The sequence below is a fragment of the Anoplophora glabripennis genome, unplaced genomic scaffold (assembly GCF_000390285.2).
Source record: "Anoplophora glabripennis isolate ALB-LARVAE unplaced genomic scaffold, Agla_2.0 scaffold241, whole genome shotgun sequence".
Lineage (NCBI taxonomy): Eukaryota > Metazoa > Arthropoda > Insecta > Coleoptera > Cerambycidae > Anoplophora > Anoplophora glabripennis.
Window position 1 is genome coordinate 60,852 of NW_019416432.1, and position 24,681 is coordinate 85,532.

The window sequence follows — 24,681 nt, forward strand, 5'->3', positions numbered from 1 at the left end:
ACTTTCCTTTATACAACGTTCCTGAAACAAATTTATAACGCGTAGGTTTCCGTCACATGCAACTCGATTTTTTCGATGTGTAATTTTGGTGGGGTTTATTTGATCAAACAATAATTTGTGACATATTTTTGGACACAGGTCCGATATTTTCGGAAAAAGAATGAGAGATGAAAAAAAAACGTTTTTTCCCAAAAAATATTGAAAAACAAAAAAAATGGAAAAATTGAGCATTTGTTAACTTCTAGGATATAAAGGTTCTATGTTACCAAAATATATTATTATACGGGTGTCCCCGAAAGGTCTATAGTAGAACCAAAAATAGTAAAAAAAGTTCCTATAAACATTGGTCCACCGGAGTACCGTTACTGAGTATGGCCCTCCAAAGTCTTATCCTTTGGATATTTTTTAAAATAACTTTCTTTCTGATTAAGATTGTTGGTAAGTCATACCATAAGGGTCTTGAGCTATCATAACTTTCATCAAAATCGGGTATAAATAAGGATAGTTGTTTAACCACCCTTAACAGAAATATTTTCGAATATTTTTTTAATCCTTTGAATTATCAAGTAAATAATATTATTTTTTAATGAATTAGACTTTTTTTGAAGAAAAAATGTCTACTTTGTTTTTCGAATTCTGCGTAGTGTAGCCAGAAATAATTACTTTTTAAATAATGTATGACTCAGAACAGTAACTTTTTTTAATATTGTCACATAGTAGCTTTCATGGTGACAGTTTCGTTGTAATGATACTAATGATTGTCACTTTCGCATGCTATCATTTAAATTCTTACGTTTCTTAATTGTCATCTTTGTGGTTGACTTTGCATTTCATTCGATGTTTTACAACCATGAATCATCATGCTTTTACTAACCGTGAATATGCCGATATGCATTTTACTTATGGTTTCTGTAATGGAAATATGTAGTCTGGCGGCTCAAAAAGAGTATCCGCAACGTTTCCCTGATAGAAGGCAACCTTTTGCAAGATTGTTTGGGAAAATTCATGCAAGAACGATGGAATCAGGAGCCTAAACTTCAAGATATCGTGAATTTGACCATCTAAGGAGGCGTAGGCATGATTTAGACGAAGTAATTTTAGGATTTTTTTAACGTAATTCTACTGAGAGTGTAAGAAGAGCGTCTGCTCATGATGGTTCATAATTGTAAAAAAATCGAATGAAATGCAAAGTCAAGCACAAAGATCACAACTAAGAAACGTAAGAATTTAAACGATAGCACGAGAAAGTGACAATCATTAGTATCATTACAACCAAAATGTCACCAAGAAAAATGCCTACTATGTGAAAAAGTTACTGTTCTGCCATACATTATTTGAAAAATAATTATTTCTGATTAAACTACGCAAAGTAAAAGATAAGAACTTACCTGCACATACGTATTTGTTCACAATAATAATCCAGGTATTAGTCAAAGTCAATGTCAAATATCCTTATTGACAAGACATTAAAATCTGATGAAAAATAGTTAGATCTGTTCACGATTACTGTAGTTTACAATAATGCAGAAACGACTGACATGCTATTGGTTTTTGGGTATTATCAAGGGAATACCAGCGAATGTGTTAGAAGTTAGAGTATACAGAAAAAGGTCGAGTATACCAAACCAAATTTGTTGACATATTTAAATTTTTCGCCCTAAAAAAAGCCTGTATACCAAGTTTTATAACGTTGTCATGTTTCTATCAATAAATAGTGAAAATTGAAAATAAATTATTATTAACTTTGCCGCCTTGTATCTTCGTATAATATCAACTCTTGTACTAAGGTAAGATAAGGCAAATCGATCTATTTTCACCTCGAGAATTTGTGGTAGAATTTTGTACAGGCCTTTTGGGGACACCCTGTATATTCGAAAAATAACATTTGAAATCATTTTAGTAAAGAAGTTATCACACCATTCTAGTTTTAGAAGAAGCTAATAAAGATTCTAATTATATTTAGAATCAGACATGGAACTTGAATATCTTCCTGTAAGTGAATTTGGAAACCAATGTTTTATTTTATGAACTTGATTTTTTAGCTTGTTTGTTGAAATTCTGTTAAATAATACTAAATAATACTTCCAATGTTGTTTTTTAGTTATAAAGAACTAATATTTTGTTTCCTTTCGTCGTTTACTCATGAATAATTAAAAATTTGTATATTTCTGTGGTTTGTGAAATTGAAATTTAATTCATTTTAATATTCATTAAGGTTTGTCTATTTATAGCAAAATTAATGTGGAAAAATTTTTTAATACATATTTTAATAAATACTTACTTTTTCAAGGAATGTTAAATCTCTACATATGACAAAGTTCAAAATGATTTACGTCTCTTGCTGGGATATGTATTATAAATATCATTAATTTTTCTGCTTGTTATGACTTTTTTAAATTTCTTCCCTTAACTTCTAGTCACCCTAAATCTGTTAATTTTTTATAGTACAAGAAAATTCAATAGACAATTTTTATATAGAACTTTATTCTCTACAACTTTTATAAGAAATTTTTTTAGCTCATACCCTTTTTGAGTTATCTTGAAAAACCCCTATATTTTATCTTTTTTCACCCCTGGCCGGGGGTTGCAAAAAAAAATTACTGTCACTTATTGTATTATATACCTCAAACTAACTTATATCAAAAAATTCAGGCAAGTTGTTCAAATTGCGATTTAAAGGCCCATTCAATTGGACTAGAATGTGTGGTGTGGTGTTTTTGGTAACATAATTTTGACAGTCGTTTGGAAGCATCTTTATTAGCACATGGAAACAACTGAATAATTTTTATAGAGCATATCGACTATTTGTAAGTAATTCGTTTAATTTTTGTGTTACTTTTAAACGAGATTTGAATCAATTTCAGCAATTTCGAACACAAAATTTAAACCGTCAAAACTGCCATTAGCGCTTTCGCATTGCGACGCGCGGCAACTTCGATATCAAAGATCTCCAAGGACGGCTGTAAATTCGTTTAAATCTTAATACGATTTTTTTTTCAATTCAAAACGTAATGTTTTTGACTATCAGTTACATAATGAAAGTTGCTTATTTTCACGCCCTCTATCACCTTTTTCAAAGAATGCACTTATTTAAAAAAACACCCTGTATATGTACATGTCTCAACAGGACACTATAGTAGGATCGTATACGATGCAAAGTAGAGCAACAAATTGTCGGCCTTTTATCAAGGGAATATCGTGTCATCATTTTTAGGAGGCGTAAGATAAATCATTTCAAATTTAAAATGACATTCAATGAAAAATCTGAAATACCGCTGCATACGCACTGTGTTCTGGTAGTAGCTGTAGTCGCCCAGGTGCATCGAGTGTACGAACTGGTCGGTTATACGTCAAATACTAACCTGGCGAGCTTTGCCGTCAATTAGAGAGCGCTTCCAAAAAACAAGTAAACNGTTTACGTCAAATACTAACCTGGCGAGCTTAGCCGTCAATTAGAGAGCGCTTCCAAAAAAACAAGTAAACAACAGTGGCGCGTACAGAGGTAAAATGTAGTACATATGTGGAATTTAGGAAACAAATTGGATTTATAATAAATTATATTTAAAACAAATAGTTTATGAGAATAAAGGAATTTTTGTAGCAACAAGGGTACCAGACCTGAACTGATCCCCTCGTCCCTTCATAATGTATAAAGAAATTATTCCATTTGTAAAACCCTTAAAAGCGTACTTCATTGATTCCCTTGACAGGCAATGATTTATTACTTTGCATCGAATATGATCCTACTATAGACACAGAAAATTATGACTACCAAGTGTAATTGTCCACACAATTTGAGTTTCGTGAAAGGATCGAGCCGCCCGACAGCCAAACAAAAGACCGTCGGGCAAAAAATCCATCGCCACTAACAACAGTGATTATCCGCACGTCTCGAGTTTCGTGAAAATATCGTGTGGGCCGACCGACGGCGATACAAAAGAGCGTCGAACGGCGACGGGCGCGCAATAAAAAACCCCAATACACAGCGAAGGCCCCACAACGCAATTTCGCATTCGAAATTGAGGCCGTTCAATGGAAACCATCCGCCGGGGCGGGCGGAAAGTTTTTAATTGTCTTCCATTTATCTTCAAACGGATTCGGCGGGATGTGTACGCGAACTTTCTCGGACAGGCCAAAAAAAAAACTCCCCCCGGGCGGATCCTATATAAATGCTAAAACATCCTTACAAACACCGGGGAAAGTTTGTGAATTTTGATAGAAGTAAATTTGCAGTGGATGCCGCGCCCCGTATAAATAGGGGCTTATGGAAACTTTTAAATCCGTTTTTCTTTCGGGAGGGGATTTCGCGTTCAACTTAAATGGGAGATTTCGTCTCCGAGTTCGGATGAGCGTCTCGCGGACGGAATGTTTGCGAAAAGGGCGACTCACCATTCATCCCTGGGGTCGGGCAGGCTCCGATGAACACTTATCATATCACTAGCGTATTGATTGAAGGCATTGTGCAACCACCCCTCGTCCACCATCTTCTTGACGTCCCCTGAAATGAAAAAAAGTTAGACTACTGTAAATCATGTAAAAATGTTGATTTTAATAGAATAGAAACGAGGATCTCGTTAGGGTTTGTGTGAGCTGCATTTTTATTTTGTTTCCATTTTGCTTTTAAGGCCCACAGAGCCTAGTACAAGATCAGTAAGAGTAGGTCAAATATTCCTAGTTAGGATATTCCTAGTTAGGACTGACGAAGTGCAATGGCTATGGTGGTGAGCAGGTACATTGATAAAAATTCTGGAAATTCACAAACGCTTCTTACATATATATAATGGTTTTCATACACAAAGAGTTAAATGAATTGAACATACATGATAGTTTGTTTAAAATTACACATATTTTCTTTTTGTTATGTATTTTTATCTTTTACGTTGTACTTTTACATATTAAAATATACAGGGTGATTCACAACTTATCCAAAAAATTTGGGAATAGATGAGAAATGGAGTCAATATTGTAAAAAAAAATTTTGTAAAATCCTTATATTTTATGAGAAAAAAATTATTGAAGTTATAGCACATTAAACCACTACATAGCTGGACAACTGTAGTCTCTAGCGTCATTCGCAATACGCGTGGAGAGCCATGTGACTCCTAATACTGAAATCCGTCGTTGCGGTAGTTTTTACCTGTTATCTGTGGTATTTACATCAGTTTTTAGTAGTTAGTGTCAAAAATCGCTTGCGTGTATAGCAACTCAGAGTTGATGGATATCATTTTAATTTATGGTAAAGCAAGACAACATTTGTATTATTGTGAAGTATTTGTGTTATGGTGAAGCAAGACATCATTTGTGTTAGTTTGTAGAAAGTGAGTAAGACGGACCCAAATGTGTTTACACGTGAGTGGATAAAATATTGAACAATTGCTGTTGCAGCATCGGGTATGTCAAATGATTTTATTATTTAAAAACACAAATTAATTTTATCAATAATTAATAAAGGCTAAAGCATTTGAATTTGCCGATATAAAATAGGTGCGATAAAATTCTATTTACATATTTCTTTCCTTGCGAAAGTTTTTGTCCGTTTTTATCACGCCGCCATACCGGTCGCATTGTGCAAGGTCAGGTTTTACAATGGACCAGTTTCCAGTGCCGTGCAGAAGTGTATTTTTAAATCAATTTCGAACTGACCTTTTTGATTTTTTCTTTACAAAATTGTATTTGTAAGGGTCCCCTGTACATCCAGAATTTTTTTTGGATAAGTTCTGAATCACCCTGTATTATTCCTAATCGTTCACGAGTTTTTACTATATTTGATGCAAATACAGGGTGCTAATGAACTTATGTCAAAAATCTAAAAGGGTGAAAAAGGAACAAAAACTGAGTTAACTGATGTCACAAACTTGTATCGGCAGTTTAAGGTCATAGAGAAAAAAGCTAATTAAAAATGTGTTTAAAACTGTTTTGGAACTGCTGAAATACATGTATTTTATAGCGGCGAGTACTTACAAAAAATTCTGTAACACTCTTTACGAGTTTGTATAGGTTTCTTATGAAGCCAGACTGTATTCGAAAGTCAGTTTGTAATACATTGTTGTAGTGATTGCTGTGCTGTTTTTCGAAAGTACATTTAATATCCGTATTTCCAAGTTTTCTTTTGAAAATGGCGCATTTATTTAAAAACCGCGGATATTATAATATGCTCATAATTTATGGTGAAGCAAATGAAAATGCCCACAGAGCTTGTCAAGTGTACCGTGCAAGATATCCCGAACGACGTACCCCCGAACATTTGTTGCTGTAGACGTAGAGCAAAGAGTTGTGGATACCGGTAAAGTACAACCGCGTCGAGGTCTCGACGGTGGCCCAGGGCGACCACTAAGGATCTTAAATGTCGAGGAGATGATTTTTAATGTAAATGTAAATGTAAAACTTTCAGGTTGTAAATCTTTTGACTGAAAAAATTCTTGAACAATTCTGATATAATTTTTTGTGTTCTTTTCACTGACGTAGTTATGTAGTACTTTTTTTTAATATTTTCGGAAAAATAAGATTATAAGGATGTCATATTTGCTTTTATTTGATAGTAAATAATTGTCACTGTAATATGAAACAAATTACACGATATTTTAAGGAATATTCAAGAATATTTTCAATTAGACTGCAAACAACAGCTGATTTTTAAAAAGAGATTAATCTGTTTTCATAAAAGCTAAATGAATAGGAATTTAATTGTTTTTTTTTTGTAGTATGTTGACAATTTCCTCCAGCCTGATTCCCACCACAAATAAAGTCCACACCATAACTTTTAAGAGAAAATTCTAAAGACACATTAATTTTAACTTCGCATTTTTTACCCATCAACATTTCATTGAGGCATGGTTACATTTTGACTTCTACTCTCCACAATTAAGTATTTACCCTTTCTGTAACCCTGTACATATTTTTTATAATTCACTAATTTTTCACTTCATTTTTCAATTTTCCATTCCTTCGGCTTTCCGTCGAACCGAGTTGCGTTTTCTGCAGGGATTTCGCCACCTTTAACGAACAAGCAGCCGACCCAAAAGTTGAGGACAGCGAGACAAAAAGTATCAGAGATTTTCGCCTTGCTCCGGTGGCGCCGGTGGAAAAACGGTACATCCCCTAATCCTCCTCACCCCTCGCGCTTAACTCGATCAGCGCCCTCGCACCCCAATAAACCTATTTCAGAGTTGTCCTACACGACAGCATCCGAGAGCCTAGATAATGCTGTTGCGAAAATTGCGGGGAGGAGAGTATCAGCCAGACTACATCGAGAGAAGGACTCTCTTAAATAGGCCGGGACGTACTTTCCATGGAAAACATACGGTTCTATAATACCTATAGGTAGATATTTATTTGTGAGTAGTGAATCTATTTTTACCTTCTAAGCGTATTATAGTTATAGTAGTGTTCACCTTTATGTTGGTATTCTTTAGTTGTTTTTGTTAGGAAACAAAATAAGTCATTTATAAATAGCATAAATAATAATGGTCTCAATACGAGACCTTGTGGAACCCTATAAGCAACTAATTTAAAATTGGAATTTTTACTATAAATGTATACAAATTGTTCACGATTTCCAAGGACATAACAAGGGCTATAGCCAAAAATAATTCAGTATGTCAAGGCTAAAAATAAAAAATTAGTTCTACTCAAGGCTGTTTAAAGCGTCTGGAAAATGGAAAGAACCCTACAGTTATGACATGAACTCAGAAAACATCCTTTAAATTGAAAAAAAATTAAACTTCTAAATTCTGAAAAACTACAAAAAATATAAAAGCTAAAGATTATAAAATATACAGATTTTTTTTTCAATAATCATAATTCAATAAAGATGTCTATGACAAGTGGACAAAGTACAAAATATTTTCGCTTTTAGAAAACTTGAAAATGCCAAGAGTATATAAAATTCCGTCAATTACTATCCAAAATATGAAAAATAAAGACCAGTATTATACAGAAATAAATTATACATCATTTATAAATGATTACAAGGCATGTGACTAGTAATTTTATATCGAACAGTAATTTTATTTCCTTGACGTTGGATATTAAATTTCGGTCAAATTAAAAGTTATTAAAACAATAAAATTAATATTATATTAAAACATAACAATCTGTTTCGCTGGCTGGTGACTTGTGTAAGTTTTTACAAGATTCTATTCAACCAATCAACAATCGCATTATCTCCAACGTAGACGAAACGGTTTGTCATTGATCATTGTAAAAGAATCATTAATATTTTAAAACAATAAAATTAATATTATATTAAAACATAACATTCTGTTTCACTGGCTGGTGACTTGTGTAATTTTTTACAAGATTCTATTCAACCAATCAACAATCGCATTATCTCCAACGTAGACGAAACGGTTTGTCATTGTTCATTATAAACGAATCATTAATATTAGTGGCTCTAATAGTATAATTAAATGGACCTTTAAATCGCTATTTTGGTCAACTTGCCTGAATTTTTGATATAAGTTAGTTTGCTGTATATAATAGCAATATTAAGTGACAGTAATATTTTTTTCAACCTTCGGGGAAGGGTGAAAAAAGATAAAATAAAGGGGTTTTTCAAGATAATTTAAAAGGGGTGGGAGCTAGAAAAAAAGTTTCTTATAAAAGTTGTAGAGTATAAAATTATACATAAAAATGGTCTATTGACTTTTTCTTGTACTATTAAAATTAACAGTTAGGGAGACTAAAAGTTAAGGGATGATTCCAGAAATTTAAAAAATCATAACACGCAGAAAAATGAATGAATTTTATAATTTTCTTCTCAATCTACTCTAAAAAATGTAAACTATCTTTTCAGAGAAATAGATATATTTTTAAATTTTTAATAAAAATGTTATATCAATTTCACAAAGTTAACGTGATTTTTTATCTTTGTCGTAAAACAAAATTTATTTTAAATAATCAATCGAATGGTATAGAAAAAAAATGTTTTAGTGTTAAATCATAAAAATTAACGATTGAAAAATTAAAATTGTTATAACTTTTTTATTAAAAATTAAAAAATTTATATGAATATATAAATTTTTCTGAAAAGAAAGTTTACATTTTTTAGAGTAGATTGAAAAAATATATATAAATGCATTCATTTTTCTGCTTGTTATGATTTTTTAAATTTCTGAAATCATCCCTTAACTTCTAGCCACCCTAACTCTGTTAATTTTGATTGTACAAAGAAAAGTCAATAAACCATTTCTATGTAGAATTTTATGCTCTACAACTTTTATAAGATTCTTTTTTTTAGCTCTTACCCCCCTTTTGAGTTGAAAAATCCTTTTGTTTTAACTTTTTTCACTCCTGGCTTCGTTTTTGGGAAACTCTTTTTAACAACATTTTATAGCACCTCATACAGAAAAGACACTGGTGTAAAAAAATCAGATTTTTCAAAATTTCCACAGGCTTACTGGATTTAACGGATTTAAAATTGCATATTTCAAATAAGCAGAGCCGAGTCTCAAAAGACCATATTTCAATACTAACTTTTTTGTCTCTCACAGGAATCATTTCATTTATTCACCTATCCAGAGACACCCTGTATATTAAGATTCATTAAAATCGTATACATACCGAAATACCATTGATATAATACATTATCTGTTACAAGAAATTAAAATGTAATCAATGTATTTGTAACCGTTAAAAAATTAAATACAAAACACAAAATTAAACCTATCTTGGACAATTCACTAAAATTTCCAAACAATGGCTATACTTATTTGATCATGTTATCTCATTCTTTTATTGTATTTATGTTTACTTAAACTGTATCAGTATTTGTATTTCTTTATAAATTGTTCCATGGAAAATTGTTTTAAGCTGATATAATTTTTATGTACTGAAAATACAATCTATAAAAAATATTGTATCAGATTCAGATCAACTCTATTTTAATTATTTTAAGAAGAGAAACACAGGTTTAACAAAATGTTAATAATTTAATTTCTGTAACTGCATCTAAATAATAAGTTTTCAAGTTTTCAAAATAGTCTTTATAGAAGTTTGAGGTAGGTACATACATATACAAAAAAATCCATGAGCAAATATAAAGATTTTTTACATATTTGGATCTAATTTTAGTAAAAATCACGAACCTCTTATCTTATCAAACAGATAAATATTCTACGTTTTCGTAATATTTCTATATTAATTTTAAAAACAGCTGTGTTTGCTTATCAGTAATAAGTTTAGTAGGCATTGTATCTTTGAAATTTATTGCCAGAGATATTTGAATCCTCATAAGTAAATGATTACAAACAGTAGTCGATAATGACATTTTTAGTTTGACAGTTTCAAATTAAATGGAACTTTACGACATGGACCTTTAAATTGTGAGTATAATTTCAGAAAGGCTTTGCAAACCTCTTTTGGATAATAAACTATCAGTTTCATTCTTAATGCACATTTATAACTTACGTTACGTATGCGCAGTAATCGTTGATGCTGTTGTAGTCTACATACTCCGTTGCATGAATCGTTTCAATCATTAATATTACATTTCAATATTTATATATTTATTCATGTACAGTGTGATGAATTAAAACTATGGAGGAACAATTTATGTTACAAATTTGAATTAAAAAAAATCTACGAACATGAACTGATTTAAAATATTTTTAGGTTGATGATATTAGAAAATATTATTAATATTAAGTATTTCTAAATTTTGGATAAATGTAAGACGAAAATATATTTTTTTTAATCTCTGTTTAGTCTCTCACAATTTTTTTTCTATATAATCACGACAATTTAGGATATCAAGGTGTTTGAGGAATATGTTAGCAGACTATTGCGATTCGAAGATCATTCCAGGAAGTGTTTTCGCCCCAATTTCGATTAATATATTTATGCTGAGAGAAGCGAATTAATTTGTTGAAGGCTTTTAAAAGTTTTTTTTTTCTAGTTTTAGTGCAATCACGCAAAACTGAGAGAGGATGGTGGACAGAAATGTAAGAAGACAAACTGACAAGGAGGCAGACAGACTGTCAGTGGATATTTAGACAGAGAGTGGCAGAAAAACGTACAGATAGAAACATTTAGTCATTTAGTCATATAGGCAGATAGACAAAATTACCGACAGAAAGGCAGGTAGAAAGACAGGATGACAGGTAGATGGACAGAGAGAAAATACAAGTGGATGATAAATACAGACTAACAAGCAAACAAACAGGTGTGCATGTAAAAATGCAGATAGATAGTCAGAAGTAGGCAGGTGAGCATGAGCAAAAATGTTTTCCAATTTTTTTCACCTCCTATTCTTACTTTAACCTTGAAACGGCCTTGAATATGAGGTGATAGAGGTCAAACGACATCGGATTTAGACTCAGCGACTCAAAAAACCTATGTGTTGACTTTAATTTTAATTTTTAATTAAGCTGAAAATTTTTTCGTTCCATACAAACCTCTACTATCTTTTATGTCTTACCTTGTACTTTCTTATCCCTGGCCAGCTATTGGTAGACACTTGTTACATATCAGACAATATCAGAAACCTTAGGAGTCGGTTCTATATTTACACACAAACTAGTAGAAATCAATACATTTTGGAATGAATAGAGAGTTTGAAATTCAATAAAGTATTTATTCAAAAATTTGTTATTTTATACCTACTTGAAAACTTTATACACTCAAATTAGGAATACCTTTTTATATGTGATATGTTTTCCACAACAAAGAATATTTTAATATCAAAATTTGCCTTTTTTTTCGGCTCATCTTACAAACAATATAAGGAATAATTATAAAAAGAATTAACTATTAACTAACTTTATTTGATCTATGTAATACTGAGTACGTCTCCTTATATTATTTGTTGCCTATCAGACAGGGACATCTCTTATATCTACACAGGAACGAAAATGGCTGTTCATTTGACAGATTTTGTTAGAGCTCGTGAAAATAGTGAAATATTGGATTATGCTTACCTATTTCTGTAAAGGTAAGTCCTGTGGTTTGTTATTTATACTTTGCAAAGATTTGATGCAAGAGAAAGCATGATTTATTGGTGATAGCTAGCAATATTATAGTGCACTGTGTTTCAGGTACCTGGTACGTTGTAAAATTTGAAGTTTTCTTTACTGGAAACTACGTAGAGGCCTTGCAGACTATTTATGGGGCCACTGGAAACTGCTTTGGAACTGCTTTATACTGCTGGTAGCGGAAAATTTTCATGGGATGACAAAATAACTTTCTCTGGACTCTGGCAAACTTTAGATTTAACTGGTGAGGGTTTAATTTTCTTTCTTGGACTGTTTTAATTGCTTTATTTTTAATTTTTCGGGAGCTGCCTCTTCACGTTGTACATCTTGCAAAACCTAAGCCGTAACCAAGCAATTTTTTTTTTGTTTTTCTCATCCTTCCTGAATGTTCTGTTCCTAGCTTTGCTTAAGGTCCATACACAGAATTTTTCAGTCTTTGGATGTCCTTTTCAATCACTTTTTCACAACACTACTTATAACTAACACATTTTTAACAAATGTCCTTTTATTTTTATATACAATTCTATAAATTAATTAGTAAAATATACTATATTTTATGTTTTTTTAGGTCATCTCCGGGTATTCTTACAAAGCCACCTTTAGATTTGACATTTGTGAAATTTATTATAAAATTTGACAATTGATGAAAATTTTCATGTTGTGGTTTATGTTGGATTGGGATATCTTCTTTAAGTTTACTCCTCTTCCAACGATATGTATACCAGATTAATCTATAGACTTTAAACTTTCATTCGATATAAGTCACTCTAGGTTTAGATTCGTTTTTCTCTATGTACTGAGTACTAACAAATGTCGACGTCATACATTTTATGAAAATTTATTCTGTACTTGAGAATAAAATTAAAAGATTATTATTTTTATACTATGTAATATCATTAATCATTACTAGTTTTATATCCATATTAACAATTTTATTCAAATTTGGTGTTGCTATAATAATAATTAAAATTTTTATACGACTTTAAGTTCGGTCAGGCAATATTTTCATATGAGTTTCTACATGAACATTTCAAATTCGTTGCAGTATGAATTTTTTCACATTTTTCAACCACCTTTTCTTAGTTTGTCCTTCAAATGACCTTGAACTTGACGTGATAGAGCTTAAACGACCTCGGCATCGGAATCAACGACCCCAAAAACCGCTGGGTACCTAGGTAGAGTCCAGTGTTTTTTTTCAAACTAAATGTTGACCTGTTTAATGTTATCATTTTTATTTATCAGACTACTTTGATTGAAATATGAAGTTATATTTTTTAAAATGCTTATAACTTCTAAACAAAAACGAATCGTTTATAGGTATAAGAAAAAATGTTTGAAATGAACCCAGCTAACATCTGGCAAAGTTGATCATAGAGATCACTTGTAAAACACCCTGTATTTGTATTATCGTTCTTCGCATGTTATCACCTTCGATGATTTACTGTTCGCTTTTCATTCATCCGCGATGATCATCGACAGTGACCCGTGTGCAGGATCCCCTTAACTGATTGCCCAACTTAAGGGTCTCGCTCGAACAAATAATACCTAAGAGCACCATCCCCGATAGTGAGACAAAACGACCGTGTTCAATCAAACGAATCGTTTTCTGGGTGTGAGCCGCTCCCCCGAGTAGTCGTTTGTAGGAAGCCGGAGCCGATTGGATATACCGGAGGAGCGTCTTGAGTGATTGTCCCGCGGGGACCCGGTCCGGGATGCGAACGTCGCCACAGCAACGCGGGAAAAGTAAAATTTACGACTTTTTGCTTTTAAATATGAGATACGGCTTTTTGTTTAACATCTTATAGAGGGCGCGCAACATATATCAAGCCGTATAGAAAAAAAAAGGTCAGTCGTAAATTTTAAGCGCGCTTCAGTCCTATCGTAACTTCGATGTATGCTTCGCTTCCAGTTTTATTGTGGAAACATTATCATTTTCTTAAACATATCAGCTCTACCAGTTTGATTTAAATTGTCATCAACTTCTTTTAAATGTACTTATTATCCGAGGGGTAAACCGGTGAGGAAATTTGGTGTATCCTTAAGGAATGTAAGGGTAAGAAACTTCTGAGGGTACTAGAGTAATAAAAACACAATTCTAGGAAGTACTAGGAAATTTCAAGGGAAGTGCGGAGTATTTTGTGACCTGCGTAAACAATGGGATACATTACAGTAGTGCCATTAGCGTGCAACTCTATAGTTACTAACACTAGGGCAGGAATGGAAGGAGATTATCTTATTGGTATGTTTATTCTTCCTCGGCGTCTCAGTGAAGCGAATTATCTAAGATTATTAAATGAGCAACTCGCAATACTGCCACTAGCTGTTCTTGAAAATATGTGGTACGCTCACGATGCACCTCCTACCCATATAGACCGTGAGCTAACGCACATGGGTATGGCGTCATCGAAAAATTGTTGGCATTTTGAAGTCTAAAAAAGATAAGTTAATGAAAATAAGGGTGGGTTTAAGGGCCGACCCGTGTTCGAAAATTTGGAAAATTAATTTCCTTTTGCATAAAATAATTAGTTTTTCACTCATCTTAAAGTGTCTGGCAGTTGATGTAAAAATAAATATGTATTAATAGTCCAGATGGTATCTGTTTCAAAAAGCCATATTTGGGTGAATCGTATATCCACGGAGATTTTTGGCTTTTTGGCTTTCAAATATCACTAGAAATGAACATTTTTCTATGCGCATAAAAAAAACGTGGGCTTAACATTTGGCGGCACAATATGTTAAAAGAATTCGAAAAATGTCATATTTTTCTTCCTATTAATTATGTATCTTTTCAAGAGTTGATTTTATGCGAAAATGGAAGAGGAAAAAAATGTTTGCAATTAAATTTTTTACAAAACATGTCTAGTTAAAAATCGAATGAATCATGATTATTATGGTAAAAATAGAAAAAATCGCAAAAATGGGGTTAAAAAACAATACCTTTTAGGGAATTTTTTTGGGGTATTTAAATTGAGTATAGGACCTTTATACTTGGCTCAAAAAAACTTCATGTTATGTAGAATTATCACACCAAATTTTATCAAAATCGGTTAGATAGATTTTGCATAATAATTTTGCAATCCAGATTTTGAAAAAAAAATTGCAAATTTTCAAAATTTTGCACAGCAAAAACCAAGGCCCTTAGATACCTGAAAATTTAATCACATATAGAAGGGCTCTCAAGCTTTCAAACTTTTTTTGAAAAATTCGAATCCATCAATTAGGAGAGCTCTGGCGTTTGTTTAAACATTGGTCGAATTTTTGTACTTTAATTTAATGACCTTTAGTGGCTTAACGAGAAAACTTTGGAAACAGTTGTTTAGTTAAATCGACTTATTTTGATCGCAAGTATCTGTAGTAGGTTCCTGGTTCACAAAATATTGGGACACCTTGTATTACTATAGTAGTCAACAAAAAAAAAACAAATCTGGAACCCCAATATAATGTACTTAACGTACAACAAAGGCTGTACAAAAATTAATTTCCTAATGCTGATCATTTGTGCATTGAAATGGCAACATTCAGAAACAATGAAACAAATAATCGAGAGTAATTCTCTGTACAATTGGACGGTAATTGATGCCAGCACAATGATGGGTGTGATGTGCAATTGTTGTTCATAGATTGCTCTCCACTTACAATTAGTTTAGTGACATGCATTTTGTTCTTATAACTAAAATTCCTTACGCATTTTTGTTTTAACAGTGAGAATTTCGAAAAGTCTTTACAATTACTTAACATCTTTAAATAAATGTACCTAATAATATTGAAGAAATGTATGTGTAAACACAACAGATAATTTTGTAGATAAAAAATACAAAAATAACCTTTTTACGTAGCGCTTGCTATTCAACGAATCTAAGCATGGATTGGGGCGATTGGGCTATCGCTAAGTTGGACATTCGAAAAATGCGAACAGGTATGTTTGTGCGACATTCGAGAAAATACTGGCGTACGACATGAACATATTTCGAATTCTAATGGATAACAATGTTAAGAACCCCCTGAGATTGGCCATTGGAATTTCAAATATGCTTTACAAGTATATGATTATATCTATTAATTTGATCGTTATCTTTTTTTAAATAAGTATTACGCTAAAAATAAAGTGAAAAGTATTCCACGTTATACATTGAACACCGGCAATATTAAAGATGAGGTTTGTGAAGTTGATAAAACATTATAAATATTTTTTTGGTTTAAAATAATAATTAAATTGGTAATATATATTAAAACAATTTGGTATGCCGTACTGTGGAAGAGCATGCATATAAATGTAAAATTTAGATATAAAATAATATTAAATACGATTAATGGCATGGATTATTTATTATGTATGAAATTTATTGTGAGATATATGAAATGAGGTAAATAACATTCAACAAAATGCTTGTTTGATACCTAATTGTTATGATAATGTAACTCCTGTTGCATTATAAATCGGCTACTATAAAAACAGAGTTCCAACACATGCTATACTGAAAACTAATGATATTGTTTCAAAATGGAAATATAAAAAAATATTTTCTTCATAAATTTTAATCGTTTTTTATTTGTTTAAACAAATATCACACTTTTAATAAATGTAGGAAATTGTATATATACCTATACATATAGGGTATTTCAGTTTTTAATCTATAAAGAATAATTGCATTTTTTATAAACTCAGTTGGAAACCTCAATCGTTTTTGATACAGGGTGCGTAAAAAATCCCCAAAAAATGTCGTTTACTGTAAATATTCTCTGAAATAATATTTGAACTAAATTTAGGGTTTTGAGATCTCTTCCATTTTATTCCAAACAAATTATTTTCGAGTTTTTTTTTTAGTACAAACCGTAATAACCGTAAAATAAATTTGTTGAACAGTTGAATAAATCGGAAAAAAATCGGTTAATAAAAAAACGTATAATTACAACTACAATTTTAATAACAACGTCACTAAATGTTTCGAGAATCAGTGGTGTAGAAATTTTCCTTTTCCTATAAATTACAAAATTTAAAATTTCTACGCCAACGTTTTTTTTTATTAACGAATATGTATTTAAAATTGTATTTGCAACATAATATTCCTATTTTCTTTTTTTAAAGCGAATAGTTTTAAACTTCTTTTTTTATTAGTGTAGTAACCTTATTTTACTCTAAAAAATAACAAAAAATTATACATATATTTTTGAATAAAATATATGTATAATAAAATAATAAAATATATATTTTCTTCAAAATACAACTGGAAATCAAATGAACTCGAATTTAGCGGCGCCGAAATTCTGTCGTTTTTAATGACATTGTGTCCTATAAAATTTTTTTTGGGGACTATTAAAGAAGTTGCTTCGAAAACGAGATTTTGGAAAAATTTTCCAAAACAAAAAAGAAAAATATCTAAAAATGAAAAATTGTGTATACAGGGTGCTAATAATAAGTTTTGCCAAACTTTAATGACGTATTCTACCGATGAAAATAATCAAGTTTTGTCCTATAAAAATTTTTGATATGACACTTCCCTGTACCTTTGTATACAGGGTGTTAAAAGTTTCAAATATTTATATTATTTTCCCTGTAACTTGACTGGCATAAAAGATTGAGTGATAAAATTTGGGGCACAACATTTTTTTTGCAGGGACTATGTTTTAATGGATAACTTATTCCAAAATACACACCAGTGGCGTAGTTATTGGGGGAGTAGGTAAGGAACCTTTTTTGAAAAAAAAAATCGTACGTCACTGTTTTTTTAAATAATTTTAAATGTTTTTAAAATGTACAATCAATTTGTGGCAATAAAGTATTCTTGTAAAGTATTTGTAAAATTTACTGGTCTTTAGATAATTGGGAAATCAAATAAGATACTTAAGTACCTACGTTGCTATTTACTATTGATTGTTAAATGTGTAACAATAAATTCAATATCTAATATTTTTGAGAGATTTCAAAAAACTCAACAACTCAAACAACATCACAAGAAATGTTCAAAACATAAAAAAAAATAATATAAAGAAAAATGGCAACCGTTGAAAAAGAATAATTGTCTGAATAAAACTACTAACAAATGACAACTTTGTATGATGAAGATATCAGTAATTTCCTTCAAGTCACCGTTACAGATTGAAAACAAACAATAAAAAGTTAATTATATTGACTTGAAAGAAATTATTGGCATTTTCATTACCTACTTTATACAAAATTGTCATTTAATAGTAATTTTATGCAGCCACGCCCTTTTAAAATCATTATCATTTTCATTTTTCCCTGATGATGGTATAACAACCGAAACTAGCAAGAATAAACGTTTATACTGAATTAAAAAGTGCTCTAATTTACTCTACACTTACATCTATTCAACATTACAATGGATTTTCGTCAAGAAGATATAATTTTTTATATTGATGAGTTTTCCAAATAATAATATTCGATTTATCGGTTATTAGTTCAAAAACTGAATCCTTATGCTGTATTTTATTAATAAAACATCATAGATAAAGATATAAAATGGGGTGCTATTATAAACAAAGACTATAATCGAACATTAGAAAATTAGAAATAACTAGTTGAAGTATTGCAATTTCATGGCAATTTATACACACTTATTATTCCTTTTATAGTTTTCTTATCTGAGTACTGTTTACCAAGCAGCTTACCAATTGCTCATTACGATATTCTAACTAGACAGCAATGTGTATTGCCTACTAATCGTAGCTAGGCACGGTTATAAGGAGTGTTAAAAATAATCTTGACATCAGAACAGATGAACTGAATAAAATATAAAATATATGTATACGCGGGTCTGGAAAATTTATATACAACCTATGACTAGATATCTCTTGATTCAAAATAAGTCTGTTTGGGACAACACACCTATATTCTAAAGGTAAAGCTGGACTAGATAGCTATTGACGTACACATAAAAAAGTTACGACGTAATATAGGAGGTAGGGACCCCAAAGAATAACACATCTGATAACATAATAATTATATTCAAATAAATAAAGACGCATAGTAAATAAAATCTCTAGCTTAAACGGCTTTAAATTTACATAAAAAGGTATTTCGCAGTTGAGGGGGTCACATCGCAAAATATGTTGCCTTCCGTGTATACACAAATTGGCCTAAATTTATTTATTTAGGAGTTTCTACTATTATGTTATAAATGTAAATTTCCTGACACCCTAGAACTGAACATACGAGTATTTAAAATTACAGTAAATTTATATCTAACATCTTCCAGGAATATCTCCACCATATTGAAAACCTGAGCACTGTGGATGTGTCAAAATCTTCAAATAGTTATCGCATTATCTCTGATCAGCCTTGAGATACTTATCTAGAAAATTTCCCATATTATTTTCAATAGACATTTTATGCTTGTCCCTAGGTATGTTAGATAATTTAATTACATCGTTTAAAGATTACTTTTGCTCATGATAATTTATTATCTGACGATATTCAGTTTGGTTAATGCTTGTTTTGGTTTACAATACATATATCCAATTAATCTACTCAATCAATCTGGCAGATTGATTTATTGTTTAAAAAAATAGTAGCTACATGGCACGGTAGTGGCAAATGTCGATGTGAACTTTATTTAAATAGATAACATTTTATTTAAACCTACTTGCAGTAAGGTCAATAAGTGAATCTCTACATAATACTATAAACAAGTATAAAATATTGATAAAATAAAATCAGTGAATAGTGTAATTACTTTTCTACGTTTTATAGGAATTCTTTCAAATAATATTGTGGTGGGGGAGGTCTTTACCGAAACTTCAATAAATTTACATCGCTAAGTTGGCAGTACCAACAACGGCCCATACCAGTACATTATCAATTATTTCCATTAATATGTGTCTCATTTTCAATCAAGAATTGCCTTTCAAATTTTAGATAATTATTAACGAAAATTGTTCAACAATTGATTGCTTTGAAGCCTACAAACCAAGCCTAAGGAGCCTCTACGGGGAAGAAACATACTTCGTCTTAAGGAAACTGGTGAAATCAGAACGAGAAAGAGAAGTTGTTAAGCGAACTGGTATTCTTATCACTGTGAAAAGACGAGCTGATCATATCAAGATTGTTGAAATTAAAACATCATGCCCAAAGTTACGCAGCACGAAAAATCTGACATCGTGCCCTTGCTTTGGCGAGAGAGGACACCAGACAGAAGTTCATTTACAGCTTCCTAGCAAATTGGACAAGTAGATCTGGGATCTAGTGGACAGACTGACTAAGAGATTCATGGGAGAGGAAGCCACAAACAAGCAGAAGAGTACAAATACCCTTGTTTTGGCCATGATACCGTTAAGGACATTTTATTACATTTTGTAAGTTGTTTATGAACGAATTTGCAACAAAAACTATACTATAACTAATAACATTCAAAATTGTACACTTATACAGGGTGTCCCATAAGCACATGATCAAAAAGGTACTGCGACACTCTTTGGCTCAAAAGAAGACGATTTGACCTAACTTCCATTAAGAAAAAATACCTGGCTCCTCTGCTACTGAAAGTTCTTGAAAAAAAAATATATGTTTTTTGTAATATCTGGAGAATGTTACGATGGATTTTAATTAAACTTGCTGTGGACTTAGTCCTAAGTAAAACTCATGTTTTGATGAAGCAACCGCGTCCATCTACCTTGGGCTAGTGGTAAATTCTTGAGTGTGTTGGTACAAGAATTACCATAACTTTTTATTTGGTAGCTGGAATAACAATTTTGGATGTATCGCAATAAATCTGCCCTTTTACAAGAAGCAGCTTTCTCTAATAATAATTGCCAAGAACTTTAACAGTCAATAGCAGAGGAGCCAGACATTTTTTAGGTCTGTGCAAAACCGTACTTATCTTATCAACTTCGACGTCACCTGTTAAATGAGTGTTGTATAATAATGAAAAAGTAATATTAACGGTCGGTAGAAGGAAGCGAAAAAAAAAGAAAACGCCTAGGTGGGGCAATTCGGGAAGGAAGCCAAGAAAGTCGAAGATAGGCAGTTGAAGTGAGAACAGTGTGCAGATGGGTAATAAGACGATCGGCGGGTAGTGTGACAAAATAATGGAAAATTAAGTGTTTAACCGGTATTAGTTAGCAGGTAATATTCTTTGTTGTTAATTGTTCTATGTAATCTTATGATTGTGATGATTATAGATGTATAATGATAATAATTCTTTGTATGTTTAGCTTTCATTGTCTTACGCTCAGGGGCGTATATTTTTCTAAGATAAAATTGTTACAATTATTATTAAAGATTGCTCATTATTTATTACATGTTTTATCACGATTACGTTGTTCTTTGATTTCTTGTTCTCACTTTGTCATACACATATAAGAGCTTTGTTGAATTTACTAACATTTTCGCCCTTGATTATTATTATTGTTGTTGTTCTCCGAAATCTCAACTCATAGCTGTTTTGCCTCCCGTATGGGACTCCAGTACCTTACCTATTATTATTATTATTATTATTATTATTATTATTATTATTATTGTTGTTATTGTTGTTGTTATTATTATTATTTTAACCTCTTCAGTTTTACTTGGAAGTGTGTATGTCTAATTTGAGTGAGATGACATTTAGTGAGAAATTAAATAAGTCCAGTTTTAATTATCATTAGCAAAGGTTCTTAATGTATGCCTTTGGTTAGCGGTTGTTTTGTATTTATATTTGGGTGGTAAGAGCAACGATCGTGGGTTTCTCTGCCATGCTCTTTCCCCACAGGAGCTCTAGGTGAGCCTGGCACTCTCATTCTATGTTAAATGGTTGTTAATGTTTTTGTTGTTTTTTCTATTTGTCACTCGTTTAATTTGAAGATTGTTGTACATAAATAATAAAGCTAGGTGTATTTACTCTGCTTTTGTTTTATAAAATTAAACCATACATCCCCTCAAAAAAAAGTTAGTAGCCAGCGCTATCCGGTCAATAAAAAATAAATACACACAACGTAGGTATTCCTTATGACGATCACATATTTTTGGCCACAACTACGTTTATATTCGTTTGTTTTTTGATCGAACCTAGGGTTGTTATACTACAGGTCAAATCGTCTTCTTTTGAGCCAAAGAATGTCGCAGTACCTTTTTGATCATGTGCTTATGAGACACCCTGTATATTCACTGCCCCTCATCTCCCGATCATCCCCCACTACTCGATCACGTACGCGCGCTCGGCCGTTTTTGAGCATGTTTGGAGGAATATTCACCCATTTCGCATCATTTTATCGGAAAATTAGAAGATACGTTTTGTAGTATTATATTTCTACTTTTAAAATCCGGCTGAAAAATTAAAATGGGACCACCTCCACCGCATCTAGAGATTTTGCAAAATTGTCCACCAAAAAATTCAAGTGTGCACCTGCTCTGTGCACACTTAAAGTACATATAATTCACTATTTTTGTGCACAGGGGTCAACTCTACAACTTAAAAAATCTGGGAGTAATGAATTTTTTAAAAAACGTAATCTTTTCCGATTTTTCCAGGTGTTCCTCGTTTCTAATTATCCGATCGGATCGATCCATCTCTCGTTTTATTCGTATTTCAATTCTTTGCAAATTGTCTCTTTATGGCATCCAGATTGCTTCGTTAGTTTAGGTTTTATAAGCAAAAAATTTAAAAAATGCGTTATTTTGCATAAAAATATTCATAAAAAATTAATTAATGGTAAATTGGAGTAGAAGACATATAAGCATATATCTACAGACTGTCTTTTATATGATGGCATAGTCCACTTGCTACTAGTATTTTTATCACAAACAAAACCTCTATTGATTGGCCTATTTGACATTTTCTTGATGTATTATTACTAAAATTGTTTCTTAGAAAGGTGTCCTTTTAACTACGAGTAAATGAGGACGCTCGTAATATCCATTAAGAGTAGAAACGTAGAATCCGTTATTAGAAACGGAGACGTACGAATATAAAAATAAATGTTTTCTTGTTACATGAGCAACGTAAATCACCACCGGCCAATGCAGTTCACATTGTACTGGACAAAATAAGTTTAATAACGCCGTTACCCGTATCTACGTTTATAATAAAGTCTGGGATGAGCCGGAGTAATGCTTTCATAAGGAAATATAATAGAGCCTTGCTCTTACTATCACCGAGCGCGCATTAAAGTTAAGTGTTATATCCAGTGCTGAATTTGTAAAATGAAATATTTACGTTTCCTAGTTTAGATATCATCCGTGTGGACTGAACTAAATAGATTCTTCATGCAGCGCAAACGCTGAGTTGTGTGAGTAAGCTTAAATATTTTATGGGGTTCCCATTGTGTTTATTTCAGGAACAGGGGCAACACATTAAATGTTTAACAACAAAGTAAATCTTGCCAGCAAAAGTTATATACCTTTTTTAAATGCATTTTGGAAATTTGAGAATTCGTAAATTTATTTAAAACAAATTTCTATTATATTTCAGACAGTATTTTTCAGAAAACATCATTTGTATTTTGGAGAGCATCAAAGTATTTCAAACAGTTAGGAAATGTTAGCTTTTCATATGAAGTCAATAATCAAATGGTATTTGCTGGTATTTAAAACTTACATAACTTGATTTTCTATTTAGTCCATCAAAGATACAGTTATAGTTGATCAAAATAAAATGATTAAAAGTCTCAATAGGCAGTTCCATATGAGCCCACCTTTGTGGGAACATAGTATCCGAGTATGAAAAATGTACAAATCACTTTGAATCTTTGATGATTGATAGATTGATGTAAATTTCAAATTTGGCACAGTGCAAGTTCTTATAGTAGCTACCTGTTCAATCAAATGTATTAGGAGTCTGAAAGATTTCAAATGTAAAACGTTATTTGATGCGAAGAGAGTTTTTTAATGATTTAGATGGACCGTTACTAATCAGGATTTGTGTGTCTTCTATTATATTTCAGACAGTATTTTTCAGAAAACATCATTTGTATTTTGGAGAGCATCAAAGTATTTCAAACAGTTAGGAAATGTTAGCTTTTCATATGAAGTCATAATATTTGAAATAATTAAATGGTATTTACTGGTATTTAAAATTTACATAATTTGATTCTCTATTTAGTTGATCAAAGATACAGTTATAGTTGATCAAAATAAAATGATTAAAAGTCTCAATAGGCAGTTCCATATGAGCCCACCTTTGTGGGGGCATAGTATCCTCCATAGTCTTTTTACAGATTTGGATGGACCGTTACTAATAATCAGGATTTGTGTGTTCATTTATTGAAAACAATCAGTGGAAAATCTAAGTTCTTCTAATTTTCACATATGTTCCACTGTCAAAAATGCAACCGATTTTGTCATCATGAATGGTTTACGAAAAAAAAAAAAAACTGATTTATTTTTACATTGCAGGTATTAAATCTAACTATAACGCAGTATGCCACTTCCTAGTTTAAAAAACAAGAACTGGTTTTAAGAGACAATTAAAAAAATCTGCAGTACTATTTTTTACGTTTATAATAAAAAAGACTAAGCCATTAACAAAATAATTTTCAAGTTTAAAATAGCACTGTTTAAAATGCAAATCTGTTAAATTACTCGAGAATAAAATGTAATAAACATCATTGTAATTATTGCCCTGTTAAGATATTGTAGTCATAATCTTCGCATCTACATGCACACAACAAAATTCAAGATTTCATTTAACAGATTCCCTCTGACTGCAACACATTAAAAATTAATTTAAAAAATAAATGGCAATAGGTACACAAATATTGAATATTAAATCTGAGGGTA

General features: G+C 31.5%; 1 protein-coding gene across 1 annotated transcript in view; it reads right to left on the reverse strand.

Annotated features, from left to right (window-relative positions):
• The window catches only part of LOC108906640 (putative polypeptide N-acetylgalactosaminyltransferase 9), a 206,492-nt gene that overhangs the window by 28,216 nt on the left and 153,595 nt on the right, over positions 1-24,681 (reverse strand). Inside the window, exon 3 of the mRNA XM_018709954.2 lies at positions 4,390-4,498. Coding sequence (XP_018565470.2) covers positions 4,390-4,498 — 109 coding nt within the window. The remainder of the gene's footprint in view (positions 1-4,389; positions 4,499-24,681) is intronic.